The 20,936-nt window shown below is 38.4% G+C and overlaps 1 protein-coding gene across 8 annotated transcripts in view; it reads left to right on the forward strand.

Moving 5' to 3' along the window:
* The window catches only part of CAMK2D (calcium/calmodulin dependent protein kinase II delta), a 168,193-nt gene extending 149,253 nt beyond the window's left edge, over positions 1–18,940 (forward strand). For 7 of the 8 annotated variants that reach the window (XM_042469915.1, XM_042469917.1, XM_042469919.1 and 4 more), the window contains 4 exons: positions 8,736–8,811; positions 11,374–11,468; positions 13,994–14,222; positions 16,986–18,940. In XM_042469915.1, the coding sequence (XP_042325849.1) occupies positions 8,736–8,811; positions 11,374–11,468; positions 13,994–14,222; positions 16,986–16,989 (404 nt within the window). In that variant the 3' untranslated portion in view covers positions 16,990–18,940. Of the gene's footprint in view, positions 1–8,735; positions 8,812–11,373; positions 11,469–13,993; positions 14,227–16,985 lie in introns of those variants that run through there. The other variant, XM_042469923.1, reaches the window with a different exon arrangement.
* Positions 18,941–20,936: the final 1,996 nt, after the last annotated feature.

The raw sequence follows: 20,936 nt of genomic DNA on the forward strand, positions 1-20,936 counted from the left end.
GTAGGTAATCAGGAAGAGAGATTAATGGAGAGTGGATGACCGGAGAGCATGTCTGGCCTTTGGACTGCTTGGGGATTATGCATATATTTATGATATTTAGAACATGCTATTCCTTTACAATAAAAAGCAAGTAATCTCTTTTTTTTTTTAAGATCCACATTTTTATGTTATAATCCTGAGTAGTTGAAGAGTTCTAGTACAGGGTGGCATGGTAGTTTGAGTGTTGGATTATGACTCTAGAGACCAAGGTTTGATTCCCAGTTTGTCCATGGAGACCCACTGGGTGACCTTGGGCAAGTCACACGCACTCAGCCTCAGGGTAAGGAAATGGCAAATCTCCTCTAAACAAATCTTGCCAAGTAAACCCCATGATAGGGACACCTTAGGTTTGCACTAAGTCATAAAAAACTTAAAAGAACACAACAAACAAACCAAAAGTACAGATGAGATCTACACTGTAGACTTACTTGTTTAAACACCATTGTGTTTTTTCTATGCCAAAGAATGATAGTAATTGTAGTTTGGTGAGGGTGGCAAAGATTTCTGAGAGACTGAAACAGAAATTTAGAACTTCTCAGATAGAAAGCTATAGTAGCATCCATGTGTTTCTTCTTTCCCTCTACTGTACAACATTACTTCAGACATTACTGTACAACATTTATGCAGCATTCTTCTTTAGTGTTCATCCAGTAAGCTTTTTGCTGCAATGGCTTTAACAACTATTCATTCTAAAAACCTGAAGAGAGTCACCTTTGTATTGATTGATCATACACTAATTCCTTGATGAATGTAAAAGTTGAACATAACTGAATCAGTTACTTTTAAAAGCGTAGAAGTTAGGATGTTTCAGTTAAAGAATATAACATTCAGTTCATATGCATATGCAGTAGAAATTTCTGTAATTTCAGGTTCATAATGAGGAGCAGAAATCTCTTATGGATGAAGAAAATTTAAGCATGGTGAAGTTGTATGGATAAATTTTAAAGGAAATAGAATCTGATACTCTTTGGGGGATTTTTGCAGAGCTTACTCAGATGATATGTTTTTATAGTATTTTATGGGAGGGGGGGGCCTGATGTTTCACCAACATCTGTAGCTGGCATTTTCTGAGAAATATCTTTGTGGTATTTTTTTAACATTAGAGGCATCTATTAATTGCAAAGAACAAACATTTATACAGAAGTAAGGAAGAAAATAAACATTTCTGAGATGCGATTTTCATCAGAATGAAACCTCACAAAACAAAGTCTTAGTGGCACATAGCTATCCTGTAGAACTGAAATATCCAGTTATTGTGAAAGAGTAATATAGTAGCTTTTGCAGATAACGTAAAGTGTATATTAGCACATAGAATTGTTATGACTAAATGTAACATTATTTTTAGACAGGAAATCTTATGGAATCCACTTTATAAATATTTTCTACAGAAAATGTCTCTTGTGCAAACCCCATCAAAATTAGTTTTGGGGAAAAGACTGACTGGCCAGTTGTCATGCAGTCTGATATTCTTTTATGAGAGTGGAATATAAACTAAGGGTTATCAGATAGTTATTTCACCCCTCCACAGGCCACAAGATATAAAGACATATGGCCCCTTAGATCACTGATTTGTTGGCTAAAGTGCTGCTGCAGCTTCTAAAATCATTTTAGTGAGGTCCTTCACTCACCATCCACCTTCCTTATGCAGGAAAGGCAAGAGGAAAATGAAGCCAGACACACTGGTTGATTTTCCAGCCTCGACCAACACTTAATATACTGGCTGAGTACATTTCACCCTATGCTTGCCTTCCTAGAATGTGAAAATACGAGGAGTAAGTGAAGGTTTGTGCTTTGAGGACCATATGGGGAAGGCCATATGTTCTTGTTCAGTTTAAAAGTGTGTGGGCGGGGGGGGGGGATTGTATCATTTAACCATATTGGCTTTTATTTATGCATAATTATTAGGTAATTATCAATGATTGCAAATAATCCTTGGATGAGCACAGGATGTGCAACATTTTATCAAATGTGCATTTTGGGAGATTTATATTTTTCTGTGTTAGAAAAATGTCGTTCTTCTCACAAACATAAATGGCAAGGACACAAACTACTTCTCTTCCCCTTCTGTCTATGAAACTTTTAAAATTATTTGCATCATGGTATGGGGGAATAATGCTCTAAAAGAACCATTGGGTTTATGCAAAACAGTTTCATAATTGTATTCTTCTATAAATAATCTGACTTTACATGAGAGACAAACATGAATTCACTTAAATAAATGGTTGAAGTAATAATACTTGAAAATGTGGTCATTATATGTGGCCATACCTAACCTCTGTTACTAATCTTTAGCCCTGAACTGGATGAATATTTTATTATAATTCTTTGAGTAAAGATGTTTGTCAAGAACAGCAAAGAATGCAGAAATTATATTTTTATAAAATGGTGTTTGTATGCTTATTGCCAAATGTTGCCAGATGAGACTCCTGTACAAACAAAACAAACAGCTTCATTTATATACGGCTTCATACTGAGCTAGCAGTGTCTAAGCAATTTACAACTGTAAGCTAATTGCCCCCAACAAGCTGGGTACTCATTTACAGCTGGCAACTGTTTGAAAGTTTTATAGAAGAGTTTTGGGCAAGTGTAATTTCTTCTACAAGGGTGAAAAATATACCATTCTTTCTATACAGCTGTTTAGACAAAATTATTAGATTTCAGAGAAAACATAGCCTATCTTCATTTTTTGGATCGGGTAAATCCAGGCCCAAACCTATATATTGGTCTCTAAGAGGGACCTCGGGGTCCATCAGTGGATTGCAACCTATCCCAAGTTGGATCACTGCTATCACTATCTCAGTACTGTATAGTGGGGTGTGTGTGTGTGTGTGTGTTAAGAAATAGATCTCCTAATCCACAATGAGTTTAAAGATCGGGCTACAAGGTTTGGAGACTGCTGCCTTAAGCTAAAACAAACATCAGCAAAGAGATGTTGAAAGTTCAATCTATCTACCACCTTCTCCTGAATGATATATTATTAAATATACTTGGTACTGCAATAGTTTAGAAAAAAAAATAACAGCTTCCATAATGAAAGCATCTGCAAACTTCAGGAGTATCAGAAAAATTGTAAGCACTCAATCATATAGTGCAGATGCCTAGTATTTTTAGCCCTGCCTGTCAAAAATAGAAAGTTTTTTATTCTATATGTAAATAGAAACAATCAGTGTTTCTGATTGCATAGGTATTGTAACATTTTTCTTTTGTAGATGACACTAGTGCTACAGATACCTGCACTGGGTTGGATAAAGAAGAGGACTGTTACCTCTCTCTCTAGCCTGAGAAATCAAACCCCAGAACCCCTCCTCACTAGGAAAGCAGATCTGTATATTGGCTGTGGTTTGGGCTCTGTCTCCTTTGCCAGCTGTAAAAAAATGTGAAGATAAATGTGCTACTTCAAATAAAGCTGTCATAATTACATAACTTTGTAAGATCTTGACCTGCCCCCTCCTCTCATCCTGAAAAATAATTGGGTTGCTCAAGTTTTGACTCTGAGAATAGAGAAAATAATTTCAATAGTGATTTCAAGTATTCCTTGACAGGGATTCCAGAACTGTTTTTAAGGGGAGACCTCAAATTTAATGTAGAGGTTCTGATTAAATTTGACTACTTGAAGGCAATTGCAGGATGAAGATAAATTCCTTTTTTATTCATTATTGTTGAAGCATCTTTAAATATGAAGAAACTTACAGGCTCATTATCTCCTTAAGTAGAAGTGTCTTCCTTGTGTTGGAGTGGGTTCGGAGAAGGGCAAGAGGGTAGTTTGCAGGCAGCCTTTGTTATTCCTGAGGGAGGGGGTCTCAACAACAATTGCTGTCTTACTATTATTTCTGATTGATAATTCCCAAGAAGGTGCATCTACATAGCAATCTTGGCAACCCAGTTTTGGCAAACATTTCAGAAGAAGGCTGAGCCCACTCTAGCTTAGTCTTGGGGGAAGGGTACTGAAGCCCCATTCACCATTCCAGAGTCCATGCATCTTGAGCACCCGATAGGCCCAGTTTTGCCTGTCTTTCCCAAACTCATACATCTATTAAGACCCTAAGACTACCTATCAACAAACAAGAAACAGACCATGACGAGTCACATGGGTTCATAGTTTGACTCAGCATAAATTCAGAAACAGAGGCCACAAAATTACTGTGCTGACTGGGGAATTCTGGGAATTCTCTCCCCCCCCTCCGCCGCCTCTGAATTTTTCCAGAATTTATTAGAACAAAAATCCCAGGCTGAAAGTAATCCTTTACATAGTGCCCCTAAAGAAGCCAATAATAATAATAATAATAATAATTATTATTATTATTATTATTATTATTATTATTATTATTTATATGCTGCCCAATCACTGGGAATCCGGGTGGCTTACAACAAAGGGGATAATAGACAGTTCCCTGCCCTCAGGCTTACAATCTAAAAAGACACTACACAAAAGGAGAAGGGAATGGTGAGGGGGAGGGGATCAGGTCCAGCATTCTTCTCTCCCTCTGAGGCCAATATAATTACATAATTATAATTATATATATAATTATATAAAATATAATCTTTGGTATATGTGCCTAAGGGATCTTGCATCTGCTTTCTCAGGGTCTGAGTGGATTTATCCAGATATTTATTGGGTTTGTTGCTTAATTAGAATGGAATTACTACATGGGTCCCCCCCCCCTTGCCTGTTCTACTTAATATTAATTTAAAATACAGTCCTAGTTAAATTCATTTCTTTTGAAACACCTTTTTTCCATTCCTCTGATAGCAAGTGTAGTGATTTTTAATTGCATCCGTTCTGCAAATATTTCTATTTGGGTGCTGATATCATGGTTAAAATTAGTTGATTTACATATTGAGCTTCTGCACACATATAGCTCACAGTATGGTTACAGCTGTCACCTGGGGAAAATTAGGCACTGTCATATGATGTCCCAGATCATGCACCATCCCCATACAATATTAGGAATCTATAGGGAAAAGCAAGATGGCTGTGTTCTTGCAGCAACATTAATTACATAGTTGCCATGTTTGGAAGTTACCAAGTGGTGGCAATTAAAAATAGTGGCATTCACTGTCACCAACAGACATCTGGTCACTTAACACAAATTACCTTTGTATGTGTGGGAAATATGAACAGTAATTATTTCTCTGGTATGTGGCAAGGTCCCTGGCATCTTAATACAACCGAGTGGTAATAATTTTTTTTGGGGGGGGAGGGGGTTAAGACATATCCCTTAGTGTATTTGGATACAAGATGGTCCATTTGCTGACCTCATTGGTTTTCATTTTTCTGTCCGTTAGGAAATAAGACCATTACATTTTTACTAATCGTGCACTGAAGTATTTTCTTCTCAGATAATTGAAGAGAAAATCTGCTATCTTAAAACTTCTCTTAGATCATTAGTGAGTCAATCACTTGAAGCAGCAGACACTGGAAAGCAGTATCCGCTATACGGATAACAGTTTAAGTATTTGGGATCAACATAAAGTCATTCAGAACACATTAAGAAATATTTCTGTCTCCTTTTCTATAGGTAGCTTCATTTTTAAAAAAAGAAAGAAAAAAGAACAGCAGTCTGTTCTGTATGGACCTCATTAATTCACACCTAAATTTTGGCATATAATGCTTGTGTACTCTTTTAACCCAGTACAGTTGCAAAGTGACTGTGTGACAATCTTCCTTGGAGTAGGTATTGCACTGGATTCTTTTAGGGAGGCTAAATATGGGCACAATGAATGCTGGAGGAATAAATTGTGAAACCATAAAGGTCTACTAAAGCCCACCCAGCCTGCCTCTTTGAGGCCTAGGGCTAAAATGAAATATACTCACCTGACCTAGGCCTTTCTCATCCCTTCCAAAAAGAAACTATGTATCTAGGAGTCTTTCCCTTACAGCTTTTGGTAGGTTTTACATTAAGTTCAGTGCATATCCAGCAACTCCACATTGAGTCACAAATAATACAATTGAGTTCTCTGGTCCATTCACATAGAATGCCTTTATATATAAGGACAGATCATCGCTATTTGCTAATAAGAATGCCCAGCTCTGCTTCATAAGAGTAGGATTGTATTTGTTGCAAGTGTGTTAAGAGCAGATTATTTAGACAATCCTTTGTCATCAAGAGACTTTCATTTCAATCTGAGGCATGATAATGAATGAAATGGCAAAGTCACATGATTCATACACTAAGAGGCAATTAGAACATGTAAAGCACACTTACTACATGAACTAATCTTTTAGCTATGTAGTTAAGTCCATGATTCTTCCAATCAAGGATGGAAAGCTGTGGTCACAGAAAGATCCATTCTAGAAGCACAACAGTCTTTATATGAACAGAGTAACAATGTTATTTCTCTGTTTTATTAGGAGGTTACCAATATGAGCAACACTTTGAGGGGTGGAACAGACTGCCACTTGAAGCCGCCCCTGAGAAAGCCAGATTGGGGCCGTGGCACTCTCATGCCGTGGCCCCAATCTGCTTTTTTGCCAGCCCAAAAAGAAATGAAAAAGAGCTACTCCTTTTTACGCTGTCAAAAGCCAGCTTTTCCATGCTGCCATGGCTTTAAGGAGCTCTGGCAGCATGCGGCATCTAAATGCCATACGACCAGAACACCCAGAAGCCAGCCCATGTGTGGGCAGCCAGGCAATGTGAAGCTGGCTTCCAGGTGTCTTGGGGGTATATGCCACACCCCCAAGCTGGCTGGATGTTGGTGTTTCATGCTGGTCGATCCTATGTTCGCTGTTAAGCCCCTTGTCACCCCCGGTGGCAGCAAAGAGGCCGGCCCCGGTAAATCAGGGCGGCCTCATATTCCATACACTGATTATATAGAGACAAAATCCAGTTTCTGCATGGTTTATACTCATACAGGTGGAGAGAAGAGGGAGAGTATGGGATAACTTCACTGACATGCTCATATCTGACATTGCTATTGTTGGTTGGTGCATGGGCACTTGGCAGATGGTTTAGAAAGCTGGCTGCTTAATCATGCCCTTCCTTCTTCTAAGAAGCTGCTCCAAAACTGTAGATTGACTTGCCGGAGGAGATCTGTCAGATTACCACCCTTGACGCCTTTAAGAAGGCAGTCAAGATGGATCTCTTCTGGCAAGCCTTCCCTGACTGACTGACCTCTGAAAAATAAAAGGCCACCCTCTCTGTCCATAGGTATTTTTATTATCTGCCTCTCTTTTAACTCTTTTAACTAATTTTAACTCAAATTTGTAATTTGATTGTTTTTTTTTTAATTTGTAACTATGCATTATATTTTAGGTTGATGGTGGGTTGGGGGATTGTGATTTTTTTATGATTTGTTGTATTATGTATTTTATTATTTTTCCTGTAACCTGCCTCAATCTGCAGGGAGAGGCAGGCTAAAAATTATTATTGTAGTTGCTATTGTTGTGTATTGAAATGTCATTCCATAGATGTGAGAAGAGAAGGATGAAATGATGTTAGTTTTGATATAAACTGTAATAACATCCTTAATCACATTTATTGGGGTTGTTGAACTGCTTATATTCTCTCCTGATGTACTCTGTGTTCTAGCAAACACAGTCACTTATTTTAGTGGCCTTAACTGACAGAACATTTTAAACAAATGTTAATGCATTTAAAAGCAGTAAAAGAGACTAGTCCCATTATTGCCGAAATAAATTAAGCTGTGAGAGACAGTATTAGTCATGTTCCTTTTGCAAAGTGATCTCCTTAACCTCTAGTTTTTCAAAATTTCTGTATTGTGGCACTGCGTATCCCCCGATCGAATGTGATCAGGGGATAGGACTTTGCTGGCCTCAGGGAGAAAAGAAAAGCAATTAAATGGAGTATGGTGCACCTGCACCGTATTTGGAAAGATGTGGGAGCAGGGCCTGGGTAATTTAAGGCCTGCCCTCCCTTCCACTCTCCCTCTTTTGCTTCATTGGCCCAGCCTCCTGCCTCTACATCTGTGTGAGATTTTCCTGCTTACTTTGGGGCTGGGTAGGGATTTTCTCCCCTTTCCAAGGGTTTTTTGCCTACCCCATACTGTTGTTTGGGGACAGTGATAATTGGCTAGGGTGTGGTTGTAAATAAGTTTCCCAGTGTATACTGAGAGAGATATAATAAATCAGTGAACACCTACGGCACCCTCTTGCGTGAAGGTTAGGTCTCTGAAACTGCCTCTTTAGATCTTGAGACTAAAGAGGCAGGGAAAGAGACTTGCCTTGTTTTGTGGCCACTTTCCCATAGCAGTTCCACCATCCTGGGGACATTGCAGTAATTTATAGATATTTCAAGATGTTTAGATTTGAGGGGGTGATTACAAATGACATATTTGGCTCACATTCACAAAACGTAGTAAGGGACTGTCCACATTATGCCAGCTTGCTTTGTTTATAATTCTGAAAAGTTTCAGGATTTCAAAAGTTCTTCCCAAATAGAAGATAGATGTATTACAGATCTATGGCATGCTTTATATCTAAACAAGTAGAAAAATGTTCTCAGATTGCTCACCTATGAAGCTAGCAACTCAATTCTTCTGGTTGTAATATGGGGGGGGGGGAGTTGAAGGAGAGGGGAGGGAGAAAAGCATCTCTAACTGACAGTCATATTGAACATGAGGAAATATGGTTGCATCAACTTTTAAAAATATTATTCTGACAGCCTTTTCTTCGGCTCATTCCCACTGTGCTTTTCATCCATGTATCATTTTATTCATTTCTTTTGTTTTGTTTTCAGCACGTAAGCAAGAGATTATCAAGGTTACTGAGCAGCTGATTGAAGCTATCAATAATGGGGATTTTGAAGCCTATACGTAAGTAGTTCTCCTTCCTCCAACACACACTATCCAAGACACCAAGTACAAATGTTATTCATTTTCTAGGCTACAGCCAGCTTCTCGGTACCACTGAATTGTTCAGATGGGAGAAGGAATAATATTTTATATTTATATGATATTTTAATATGCTTCATTGAGGACATTTTAATATGCTTCATAAAGAAATGCAAGCTTTGCTTGCTGAAATCTCAGACAGGAAACACCGGAGTGGCCTTTCAGCCAAGGACATTGAAGAACCCATCCCATTCAGAACAGTAGAGTTCTAGTCCGGCACATTAGGGAGACAGTAGATTGGGCATGGATGGGTTAGAAAGTGCAAGGGTACATGCAGAGCTTGAAAGAGTTCCTTTTGGGGGCTGTAGCTCCCCTAGCTGAAGAATTCTGAGAGTTACAATCATAGAATCATAGAGTTGGAAGAGACCACAAGGGCCATCCAGTCCAACCCCCTCCCATGCAGGAAATCTAAATCAAAGCATCCCCAACAGATGGCCATCTAGCCCCTGTTTAAAGACCTCTAAGGAAGGAGACTCCACTACACTCCAAGGGAATTTGTTCCATTGTTGAACAGCCCTTACTGTCAGGAAGTTCCTCCTAATATTGAGGTGGAATCTCTTTTCCTGGAGTTTGCATCTATTGCTCCGGGTCCTAGTCTCTGGAGCAGCAGAAAACAAGCTTGCTCCCTCCTCAATATGACATCCCTTCAAATATTTAAACAGGGCTATCATATCACCTCTTAACCTTCTCTTCTACAGGCTAAACATCCCCAGCTCCTAAGTCGTTCCTCATAGGGCTTGGTTTCCAAACCTTTCACCATTTTAGGCACCCTCCTTTGGACACACTCCAGTTTCTCAATGTCCTTTTTTAATTGTGGTGCCCAGAACTGGACACAATATTCCAGGTGGGGCCTGACCAAGGCAGAATAGAGTGGCACTATTACTTCCCTTGATCTAGACACTATACTTCTATTGATGCAGCCTAAAATCGCATTGGCCTTGTTAACTGCCGCATCTCACTCATGTTGACTCATTATAATCCAAATGAATAAAGCTCCAACTTGAAGACAGTTGGAGCAAGAGTTTGACTCACTGTACATTGTGTCATATATTTTTATGTTCATCTTGGTTTTTTTAAAAAAAAATACTTGGCAGTTGCACAGCATATTTTGGAAGTGCTTGCTTTACACAGTACTTCAAGATAACATTTTGAGTAGAAGTATTATATAAGATGGATTAAACAAAGTATGTTTAAGTACATCAGTTACTAACAGTTTATAAATGTCCCATGAAAAGAAATATGGTTGTTTTATGGATCCTATAAATAACCCTATGTTGGATTCTTACTGTTCAATACTTAATAATGCAGTGGTTCTCAAATGATGGGGCAGGACTCCTGGTGTCTGTGTGTGTGCAAGAGTTGCTCAAGGGAGACATGAGACTTAGAGGTTTTGATCCCTCCACCTCCTTTTCTTCTCAAACCTTTTAATGGTTAAAATGTACACATGTGTTGAATTAAATATTGGATTTACTTAAATAAAGCTGTTCTAATTTGAACACTTATTTCCTTATAAAATTTAAAATATGAATATACATGAATGTGTTAATGAAAGTACATATACTAAATAAACAAAATATTTTTATTCCTATAGTACTGGGGGGGGGGGGCAATATGCACAAGGGAGAGCAACATCCACAAGTGGAGTCCGAAGTGTAAAAGGTTTGAGTACCACTGTAATAGTTTATTGCCTTATGGGGATTGTACAAAGGCAGGGGGTGCAACATCCTTGCTTGAAACTAAGCAGAGTTTGGTCAGTGCCTCAGTGACAGCCTTCAATGTAACCCTATTGGGAGAATTTCATGCAGATCTTCCACACTGCAGAAATAAAACAGTCATTAAACAGAATGAAGTAACTGGTTTAGATGGCAAATACTTCAGTAGCAGGCACCCTTCACAGTACCTCAGCTGTATATAGAGATCTCCAACTGTTCCCTTGTAGGACAGAGTGGTATGAGTCATACAACTTCTTCTGGGCCAGTAAACACTTATGCTGACTTCAGTGTGACAGAGGATTTTGTCTTATAGCTAGTGCTGAAATTCATTATCCGCTGCTATTGGTATCTGTGTATGGACCTGGGAAAGGCAGCATCCAGTTCTTCATTTCAGGTAGCAAAACACCAATAACTATGCCATTTTTCATGGGAGAGGATATATAAAGTCAACAATATTGTTCCTTGAGATCTACACAGTCGCGGTATATATCTCAGTAGAGAATACACCTAATATAGTTTGATGGGTCCACCAGATTTAATAGCAATAGCATGTACATTTCTATACCACTTATCTATGAAAGGATGGAAGGCTGAATCAACCTTGGAGCCCCTGGGATTGAACTCACAACCTTATGGCTGCAATACCAGCATTTAACCAGGGCTCCCTAATTTGGAATTTGGAAGAAGACAGCCTTGTACTCTGTTACTCCAATTGATAAATCTTTATCATATATTACAGTTGTGATGAAGGGGTCTTTTTCTCCCACTATAGGAAAATCTGTGACCCTGGCCTTACCTCATTTGAGCCTGAAGCTTTGGGAAATCTTGTAGAAGGGATGGACTTCCACCGGTTTTACTTTGAAAATGGTATGTTTTTCCTGATATTTATGTCATTCTAGCTAATATTTTGAGTGTCTTAAAGCTGCATATCATGTTACCATGATTTAAACTATTTGAGGTATTGCTTATGTGAGCCTGGCAGATATTAGGCCTCAGTTAATGGAAATTATGTATTTATTCTGCCACATTTGTACTCAGTATCTGTTTAATCAAAAGTGGAAAGCATTCTCTTGTTTCCATATGTGTGTATGCATGCGTGCATGCCTTCAAGTCACCTGTCAAGTGATGGCGACCTTGTGAATTTCATAGGAATATTCAGATGTGGTTTGTCATTTCCTTTCTTCAAAGTATAGCTTAAAGCACTTGTTACTCCTTGGTGGCAAAGAATATTCAGAGGTTGTTTGCCATTTCCCTTCTCCAAAATGTAGCCTATAGCCTTGGTGGAAGCTGTTTTGTTTTTGAATGTGGGAGAAAAGCAACAATGTCACAAAAGAGCTTCTTGTTCTCACAACACATAAATTATGTTTTAAAGGCCTGGATCCATTCAATTTTCAGTCTTATTAAGAAAGACACATACTCCTTCATCATATATTGCAAGCAAGCTAATGTGGTGGCGGCACAGTGTCCCGCTTTAGGTAACAATTCAGTAAATTGTAAAGTATGTTACAAACATTTTTTTTAAAAAAAAAAAATACAATTGGCTCTCTATATACAAGGATTTCTTATCCATGGATTCAAGCATCCACAGCTTGAATATATTCAAATATATATATAAATTTCAATAAGCAAACCTTGATTTTGCCATTTTATATAAGGGACACTTACTATTTTATTTAGCTATACTATTGCGTTTAATGAGACTTGAGCATTTACGGATTGTGGTATCCATGGTGGGTCCTCGAACAAACCCACAGTGGATACTGAAGGCCCACTGAATTCAGGATAATGGTGCTCTGCAGGTCTTTTTCTTTTTTTAAACAATTCTCATATTGCATAGCCAGAGATAGCTCTGCCTATAGAGCATTATGGTGAATTTAGGCAAGTTGCAAACTATTGAGTCTTAGTCTGCATGGTCCAAATCACACTGCAGAAATAATCAGGTCTGAGACTGCTTTAACTGCCCTGGCTCAGTGCTAGTGGATTGTGGGAATTGTAGTTTATTGTGGCACCAGAAGTCTCTAACAGAGGAAGCTAAATGTCACAAAACTACAGTTTCCAGAATTCCCTAGCATTGAGCCAGGGCAGTTAAAGCAGTCTCAAACTGGATTATTTCTGCAGTGTGTTTTGGATCCATGTTCCCCAAACAATCAGACATCTCCGGTGCTTGAATTTTAGACATACTGTAGAAAATATTGCCAGTACTGCATCCATAAAGGTATCTTTAATTTTTATTTTGAAAGCGCACAAGTTTTCCCCAAGGAGAAAATGTTTTCTCAAACAAAGCAGTAGCATATACTCTCCCAACCAAAAACATACTCTTGCATGTATTTTCCAGGACTGGTAGCAGCTTCTTGTACAGTGGGAGTAGCAATGGTGCATGGGAGATGTTAGGTCTATAGCTAAGGAAAATTTTTAACAAAATGTATCACTTGCCACAATCATCATATCTACCCTTTATTTTCTCTTAAATAACAACCAATAGGCATGTTAAATGGATTGATGCATTTAACTTTTATTTATTTAAATGCTACTTGCTCAAGGCTGCACTCATGTCTTGGCCTATCATTTTTTAAAAGGGTAAAAGTTTTCCCTTGACATGAATGTCTAGTCATAACTGTAGGGGGCGGTGCTCATCCCCATTACTAGGCTAAAGAGCCAGTGTTGTCCAAAGACTACTCTGGTGGTCATGTGGCCAGCATGACTGCACCAAATGCTGCTATCTTCCCACCGAAGTGGTACCTATTTATCTACTTGCATTTGTATGCTTTTGAACTGCTAGGTTGGCAGAAGCTGGGATTAGTGACAGTAGCTTACCCCATCATGTGACACTTGGGCCTTGAACTGTCAATCTTCCAACCTTACAGTCATCAAAACTGACATCTTAACCACTAATCCACTGCATCCCATTTTATCTACACAGATAAAACTACCAAATATCAATCGTTTTATCTGGAGCCCTGGTGGTGCAGTGGTTAAATGCCTGTACTGCAGCCACTCACTCACAAACCACAAGGCTGTGAACTCAATATCAGCCAGGGCCTCTGAGTCCACTCAGCCTGGCATCCTTCTGTAGGTCACTAAAATGAGTACCCAGCTTCTTGGGGGCAATTAGCTTACACTTTGTAAACTGCTTAAGGAGTGTTTAAGTGCACTGATAAGCAGTGTATAAATTTACTTGAAGCAGCTTTATTTTGGCAGTCTGTATGGGGCCTAAGATTTCCTAAAAAGTGACACACTGCAACATTTTAATTCATGGTAGTACTCTGTAAGCAAGTTAAATGTGTTATCAGGTTCCATTTATTTAAAGGTGACTTCCTATTATGCCCAAATTTCTCTTGTTTTCATCACATTTATGCATTACAAATGTTATAGAGTACCATTTTCCTCCTCAGCTTTGTCTAAGAGCAACAAGCCAATCCATACCATTATCCTGAATCCTCATGTCCACCTTGTGGGTGATGATGCTGCCTGCATTGCCTATATCAGGCTGACTCAGTACATGGATGGGAGCGGCATGCCAAAGACAATGCAGTCAGAAGAGACTCGAGTCTGGCACCGCCGTGATGGGAAATGGCAGAATGTTCACTTTCATCGTTCAGGATCACCAACAGTACCTATCAAGTGAGTGTTATTCTTGTCTGACTGTTCACAGATCTCTTCATCAATACTAATATAAATCACCACACCTTGGAAAGGTTACTTGAGAGACTTTTTTGAGACTTTCAGAATCTCTGGCAAGTGACCATAGTAGATGGAAGATTCTAGGATCTGTCATCCAAAACAGTGACTTTTCCAAACTTTGAAAATAATATTAATAATGATTGAATGGGAAGTTCAACCCCACTCTTCCTTCTTCAGGAGCCATATTCTGTCATCCATTTCTTGAATACTGCTTTTCTTCAAGATATGTCGTCGTCATCATCATCATCATCATGTTCTATTTATATCTTGTCTTTCTTCCCAAAGTACCACATATGCCTCCAAAGTGACATACGTGGTCTTTATCCCCCATGTTTATCCTCACTACTTACGATGTAGGCTAGGCTGAGAGAGGGTGCATCTACACCATAGAAACAGTGCAGTTTGACACTGCTCGGCAGGCCTTCCCAGAATAAAATACTCAGCCACGGACAAGACTTTCCATCTAGTGACTCTGCCCATGATGATTTTTTGTTTGTTTGTTTGGATAAGTTGGTTTTTAATCTTATATTGTTTAATCTTGTTTTAAGGGGGGTACTGTGTATATATACAGTGGTACCTCGGGATACGAAATGCGCGGGTTACGAAATTTCTGGGATACGAAAAAGTTGGATTGGCAAAAACTGTTTCAGGTTACGAAATATTTTTCGGGTTACGAAATTCATTTCGGCGCGAAATTCAAATGCTATAGGCTTCCAGCGCTAACAGAAAGCTATTTCGGGTTACGAAATTTTCGCGTTACGAAGGGAATGGCGGAACGAATTAATTTCGTAACCCGAAGCACCACTGTAGTTGTATTTTAACTTGCTGTATGCTGCTTTGATTGCTTGGCAAAAAGCGGGATAGAAATAAAAAAATATTATTATTTTTATTTACTTTAACTGCCATGTCTGCCATGCCATGTCTCCATCCTACAGAATCCTGAGATTTGTAGTCTGGTGAAGCACCAGCACTCTTTGGCAGAGGCTAAATACTTTGTGAAACTACAAATCCCAGGATTCCATAAGATGGAGCTACAGTACCAAGATCTCTCGTTAAGCTTTGTAGCCAAGTAGGAATTGGAACCTATGTCTCCTTTGCCCTAATTCAACACTAAGCAGTGCACCATTTGTGCCCTACTTAGATGACTCCCAATTTATCCAATAAACAAGTAATAAAGACAGCAGTTTAAAAAAATAGGGACTGTTGTAAAAAATCATAGTGAGCATGATTAAATTAATAATAACATATTGTAGCACCTAAATATGTTTTATTTGGCATAAGCGCTCATGGACTCAAGCCCATTTCACCAGATGTATCTGTTTAAATGCTGCATGCATCCTAACAGGTTGAAGCTGCGCCAAAGCCACACTCCAGTCCTAAGGACTGGAGTGCAGCTTTGGTACAGCTTCTGGCCTCTTAAGATTTGTGTGTCATTTAAACAGCATACCTCCAAAGTGACCCGAAGCAGCTTTATTTTGGCCTGTCTGTTGGGGCCCTTTAGATACCAAATAAAACTTGGAAGGGGACACAAACTTTGCCATCATTTTTGCTGCACACACCAGGAAGGTTATTTCCTCCACCACCCACAAAATAAATAGATTATAAATTGTTTTTTGTGGGTTTTTCGGGCTATGTGGCCATGTTCTAGCAGAGTTTCTTTCTGATGTTTCACCAGCATCTGTGGCTGGCATCTTCAGAGAATACTTTGAATGGAAAAATTGGATGTATATATACTGTGTGAGCCTGGGAATGCAGGAGTGATTTGCATGTGTATTGTTCTGTGTTGATGGCTGGCCATCATACAATACACATGCAAATCACGCCTGCATTCCCAGGCTCACACAGTATATATACACCCAATTTTTCCAGGGAAAGCATTCTCTGAAGATGCCAGCCACAGATGCTGGTGAAACATCAGAAAGAAACTCTGCTAGAACATAGCCATATAGCCCGAAAAACCCACAAAAAACTATGGATGCTGGCCATGAAAGCCTTCGACTTTACAGATTATAAATTGTCAGGCAATGCAAATTTTTATAACACTTGTCATATTGGCTTTTTATTTTAAAGAATGTTTGTGGCATATTTAATGTGACCAAGAAGTCATATTATCATTAGTACTTTTACTTTGTATCTTTCCTGGTATTTCCTGTTGTCTAACCAATTTTTCAGCACATAATTTCTTAGAATTTGTATTGATGAATCCTTATACATTCAGGAGCAAAGCTGAGCCCATTGTAGTCCTATAAGAAAATGTTTGGAATTAAAAAGTTATCATAATTTAGTTTTAGGAAAAATCCACATTTTCCCCTTTATTGAGTCAACAAAATGAATCAAATCTGTAGTGCCCATTTGTTGTACAGCTTCTAAATCAGTTATTAATTCTCCAAACTGTTAGTTTTTGTGCCTTTTCTCTCTGTTGCCATTCCAAAACCTGAATTCTGCATGACATTTCTGCTGGAGTCCAGCTTCAGTTCAAAAGGAAGCCCTCTTTATATCAATTCTAATTTTTGGCTCTGGCCTTTGGCCAAAAGTTATTTGTTTGGTTAGAATGTAAATTTGCATATTGAACAATTTATGTGGGGTTGTATGTGTGTGTGTAAATGGTATTAGTATTTACTTGCTTTGGAAATTAATCAGGAAAAATGAAAATATAATGTATCAATAATTAATTGTAATCTCTCTCTCTCTCTCTCTCTCTAGTTGAACATCAGTGTGCCACATTGTGTCATCCACAGTCTACACTTGGTTGGCTACCATCTCAGCCACTCCTTTGCCCTCTTCATGCATGTTCTTTAAATGCATGAAGCTGTGAAGTTTCTACATGTGGTACATTTATGATGCATCATTTTGTTGTATATTCCATCGGTACCTTTTGTTTATAAATCAGTGAAAGGGATATTCCATGCAAATTGAAAATGGAATTGCAAAATGAGAGAAAGGGGGAAATTGAAATGTGAGAATATATACAGCATATATTTCTCATGCCAATATATTTTTTAAAAATTCTATCAGAATGAAGGTTTAGAAAAAGCATATTTCAGTTACTGCAACTTTCTTGTTGACTAATTTGTTTTTAAAGACTATTATATATTGCTTTGGTCATAACAGAAAGAATGAAATTCCAGCTTTCTTATTGTAGGACATATGATTAGAAATACATAATTAGACCAAAGCAGTTCTGTAGGCTTGAGATCATGGGGACTCATATTTCCTATGAACCACTGTGTAAACTGGAAGTAAAACTGCATAGTTTGCTGACTTGACTTATCTAGAATTATCTGTCACTTGTTTGGTCAGCAAGATTTTGTAAAAAAAAAATTCATTTGCTTAGCTGTATTCTAACTACAGGAAAAAGATACTTTGAAGTAATATTTCTAGATCGTTGAGAACAGAGCAGTGAACAGAGTTGGCACAGGTTTTGGTGGTGAAAGGGTAAAATAAAACATTTTTTAATCATATGGGTGTACAGCACATTTATTAAAGTAAGTTGTAGGGGATTTTTTTAAAAAAACTAATGTGTGGTAGCCTAGAACAATTAGGCCTTAAAAGCTTAGTATCAGAAGTTTACTTGTCTACATATTTTGTAGCAATTTATTATCTAACAACAACTACCAGGAAAAATATGTTTTCTAATAATACTATCACACTTTTACAATAATTATTTTATCCATTTTCTTGTGGCTTTTCGATGGCCTTGAAACACGTGGGATAAATCATTTTTTGTGGTTTGATTAACACCCTCCCACCCTCTTGTTGCTGTATATATCTACCTGCAAAATGAGCAGGAAATATATTCAGAGTCAATTTAGAGCAGATTGTTCAGTTGCTGTTTGATTGCTTCTGTTGTGTACATGTGAAATCATAATCCTGCAAAATAGGGACTTTGTTTTTTAGATTTGTGGTTTCTTTATTCACTTTGGTCAACAGTGGGGCTATCAATTTTCTGTAACACTGTATAGTGCATGATTCTTTGATCAATGTTATTTTTAGTAAGTAAAATTTATAATTTGCAGCAGCTTGAAAATTTTAATGCAGAGAAAGAAACGAAAGTCCCAGTTTGTATAACTTTCATCTGTCTGTATTAATACCTAAACAAAGGTGATTCTTACCATTTACACCTCAGTGTTGTTCCTTGTAAACATATGTTAAAGACGTTTAACCTTCTCTGATGATGATGATTATATACTTTTAACCCATGGCAATATTTATAGCAAGCATCTACAGTAAATGTCTTGAGCCATATTAACCTGCCAGTGGGAATCTGTGAAAATGCAAAAGCCTCATGCATTTTTTAAAAAAAGAAAAGTAATAAATTTCTTATTTTGCAAAGCAGCTTTAGGTGGTATATGTGTATTTACATTTAACAAAATTATGTGTATGGTTTTTATTTTTATTTTACACTTTTTACCATAGCATGTGATATTGCCATATTATTCTAGGTCAAGTCAAGTCTGTCTTCCACACAGATATGTGTGAAATAACTGTGCGAGTTAGTTCTGTTCACTCCAGCTGAATTATACACCTTACCCATTGTCATTTCAAAACGCTGCAATTTACCATGGGACACAGTATGTGTGTGTGTATATATTTCTTGCCATAATGGTAAAGAACTGACAGATATATTTAAAAATTAATAAATTTGTGATTTCTGCTGACCTTTAGGACTGAGTGTTTTTATTTGAGAATGTGGTGTATGATCTTTAACCTGGTGATGACCTTATCATTTCTACTGCTGTTTAAATTTTACTAGCAAAATCCTTACTGTTACTGTGTGTGTGTAAAAGAGACAAAGGAAAATTGCATACTGTATTACAAAGGTGTCCACTTGTGGAACCCTGTCAGTGGTGGCCTTGGTCAGCCATTTTCAGAGATGGAAAGCAGGTTTTTTTCTTACCCTACATGCAGTGCTTTTGTTTTATTCCATAGAAACAAATAGAAGTCACCCACTCAAAGGCTAAAAAACTATGAGATGTATTAAGGAACCCAACTGGGATAGAAAAAAATCTGCTGCCAGCCCATGACAACTCCAGCTACTAAGAATGAAACAACATCTATATGCATTCAGCTTTCTGTTCATTTCAGAAAAATAGGATCCAATGTTTTAGGAGAAAGGGGAGGGGTAAGCTTGGAAATTTTACTTTTTGGCCTAAAACTCTCATAGTCCCCAGTGGGCCATGCTTCTTAAGTGAAATGTTTTAGTTAGATCAAAAAAAGTAAATGTTGGCGGTGTACAGACCACCCAAAAAGGGCGGTCCTCTGCCGCCTCCATTTTCGCCAGCAGGAAGCCTCAGCCTCCAAATGGCAAGGCTTCCTGGCGGCAGAAAAAGAAGCGGCTTCTTTTTGTGGTGTGCAAGTGACACCGCAGCGCACCATTGGTGCACTCGCAACTTCACCTGGGCCCTGCGACGTGCGGACGCTAGGCGTCCGTTACGTCAAAATGGAGGTGCCCATGTAAACAGGGCGCTGGCATTTTGTACGTACTCCGTACGTACTAGGGTTGCGGGCGTCTAAAAGAGATGCCCCCAGGCAACTCTAATATGTATGGCGTACGTACTTGGGTGCCCATCTGTACAGGGCCGTTGAAGACTTTTCTATGCTTGGGCTTGGGCTTGGGCTTGGGCTTCATTTATTTAAAAGCTTAAGCCTAAATTCTTTTGTTAATCTCAATGAGGGGAGATTCATTGAAGCTGTTGGATTTATCTATGTGAGTTTACTCTAATTGGGACTGAGCAATAGGATTCCAGCACTGCTATGTGATCTTTCAGGGCAAACTCCTTTCAAAAGTAACTAGGAAGAATTAGCTTCATATACATGGCAGGGATATTGTGGTTTCAGACCATTTATAATACAATCTGTTAGCAATGCTTTCTGTCCCAATTGCTGGTGATGTGCCTCTCATTCATATTCAGAATTCATATTCATTCACATTCTGCCATGCCCACCCAATAAAACCATTCCCAAGCCTTATACTTTCCCCTCTCACTGTCACCAACTCCCTCCTTGAATGGTCTGATACTATCCCTCAGTCTGTGAAAGATTTGTCTTTTGCCTTCCACTCAGCCTGAAAAAGTATGACTTGTCCATGGTCATCCAACAGGTTTCCATGGCTAAGCAGGGATTCGAACCCTGGTCTCCAGAATTATAGACCAATAGTCTAATCACTACACCATGCTGGATCCTTTAAACAATAGAGCCTCCTAACAGGAGATTTGCTTAAGGATATCAGTCAGTAGGTATGAATGCACTCATCTAAAGATTTGTATAGGATCAGAGTGTTCTGCAGCTGACAAATGTCTTCTGACCCAGAGATCAAATATGGAATAGAGGAAACTTTCTAGATTTAGGCAGACCTGCTGTGTTCACTTTAGAGCTGCTTCCCACTTTTTTCTGGGTTAGTTAATAATGAGTTGGGCCCAACAAATTGAAGGAGCCTTCTTTTCCTTTTTTGGCTTAGTTTTGAAAATGATATTTCAGAGTCACATTCCTGTGACTTCCTGAAGTCACATTGATGCCAAAGATTAATCCACTTGATGAAATCACTTTTCTTTAGAACCTCCCATTGGAACCCAATGAAAGATTTAGCCTCTGCACTCCACCCAAGATTGCAATTAGATTTTGTATTACTTTCGCTTGTCACTTTCCTCCTTCCAC

This window comes from Sceloporus undulatus, chromosome 5, assembly GCF_019175285.1.
Source record: "Sceloporus undulatus isolate JIND9_A2432 ecotype Alabama chromosome 5, SceUnd_v1.1, whole genome shotgun sequence".
Lineage (NCBI taxonomy): Eukaryota > Metazoa > Chordata > Lepidosauria > Squamata > Phrynosomatidae > Sceloporus > Sceloporus undulatus.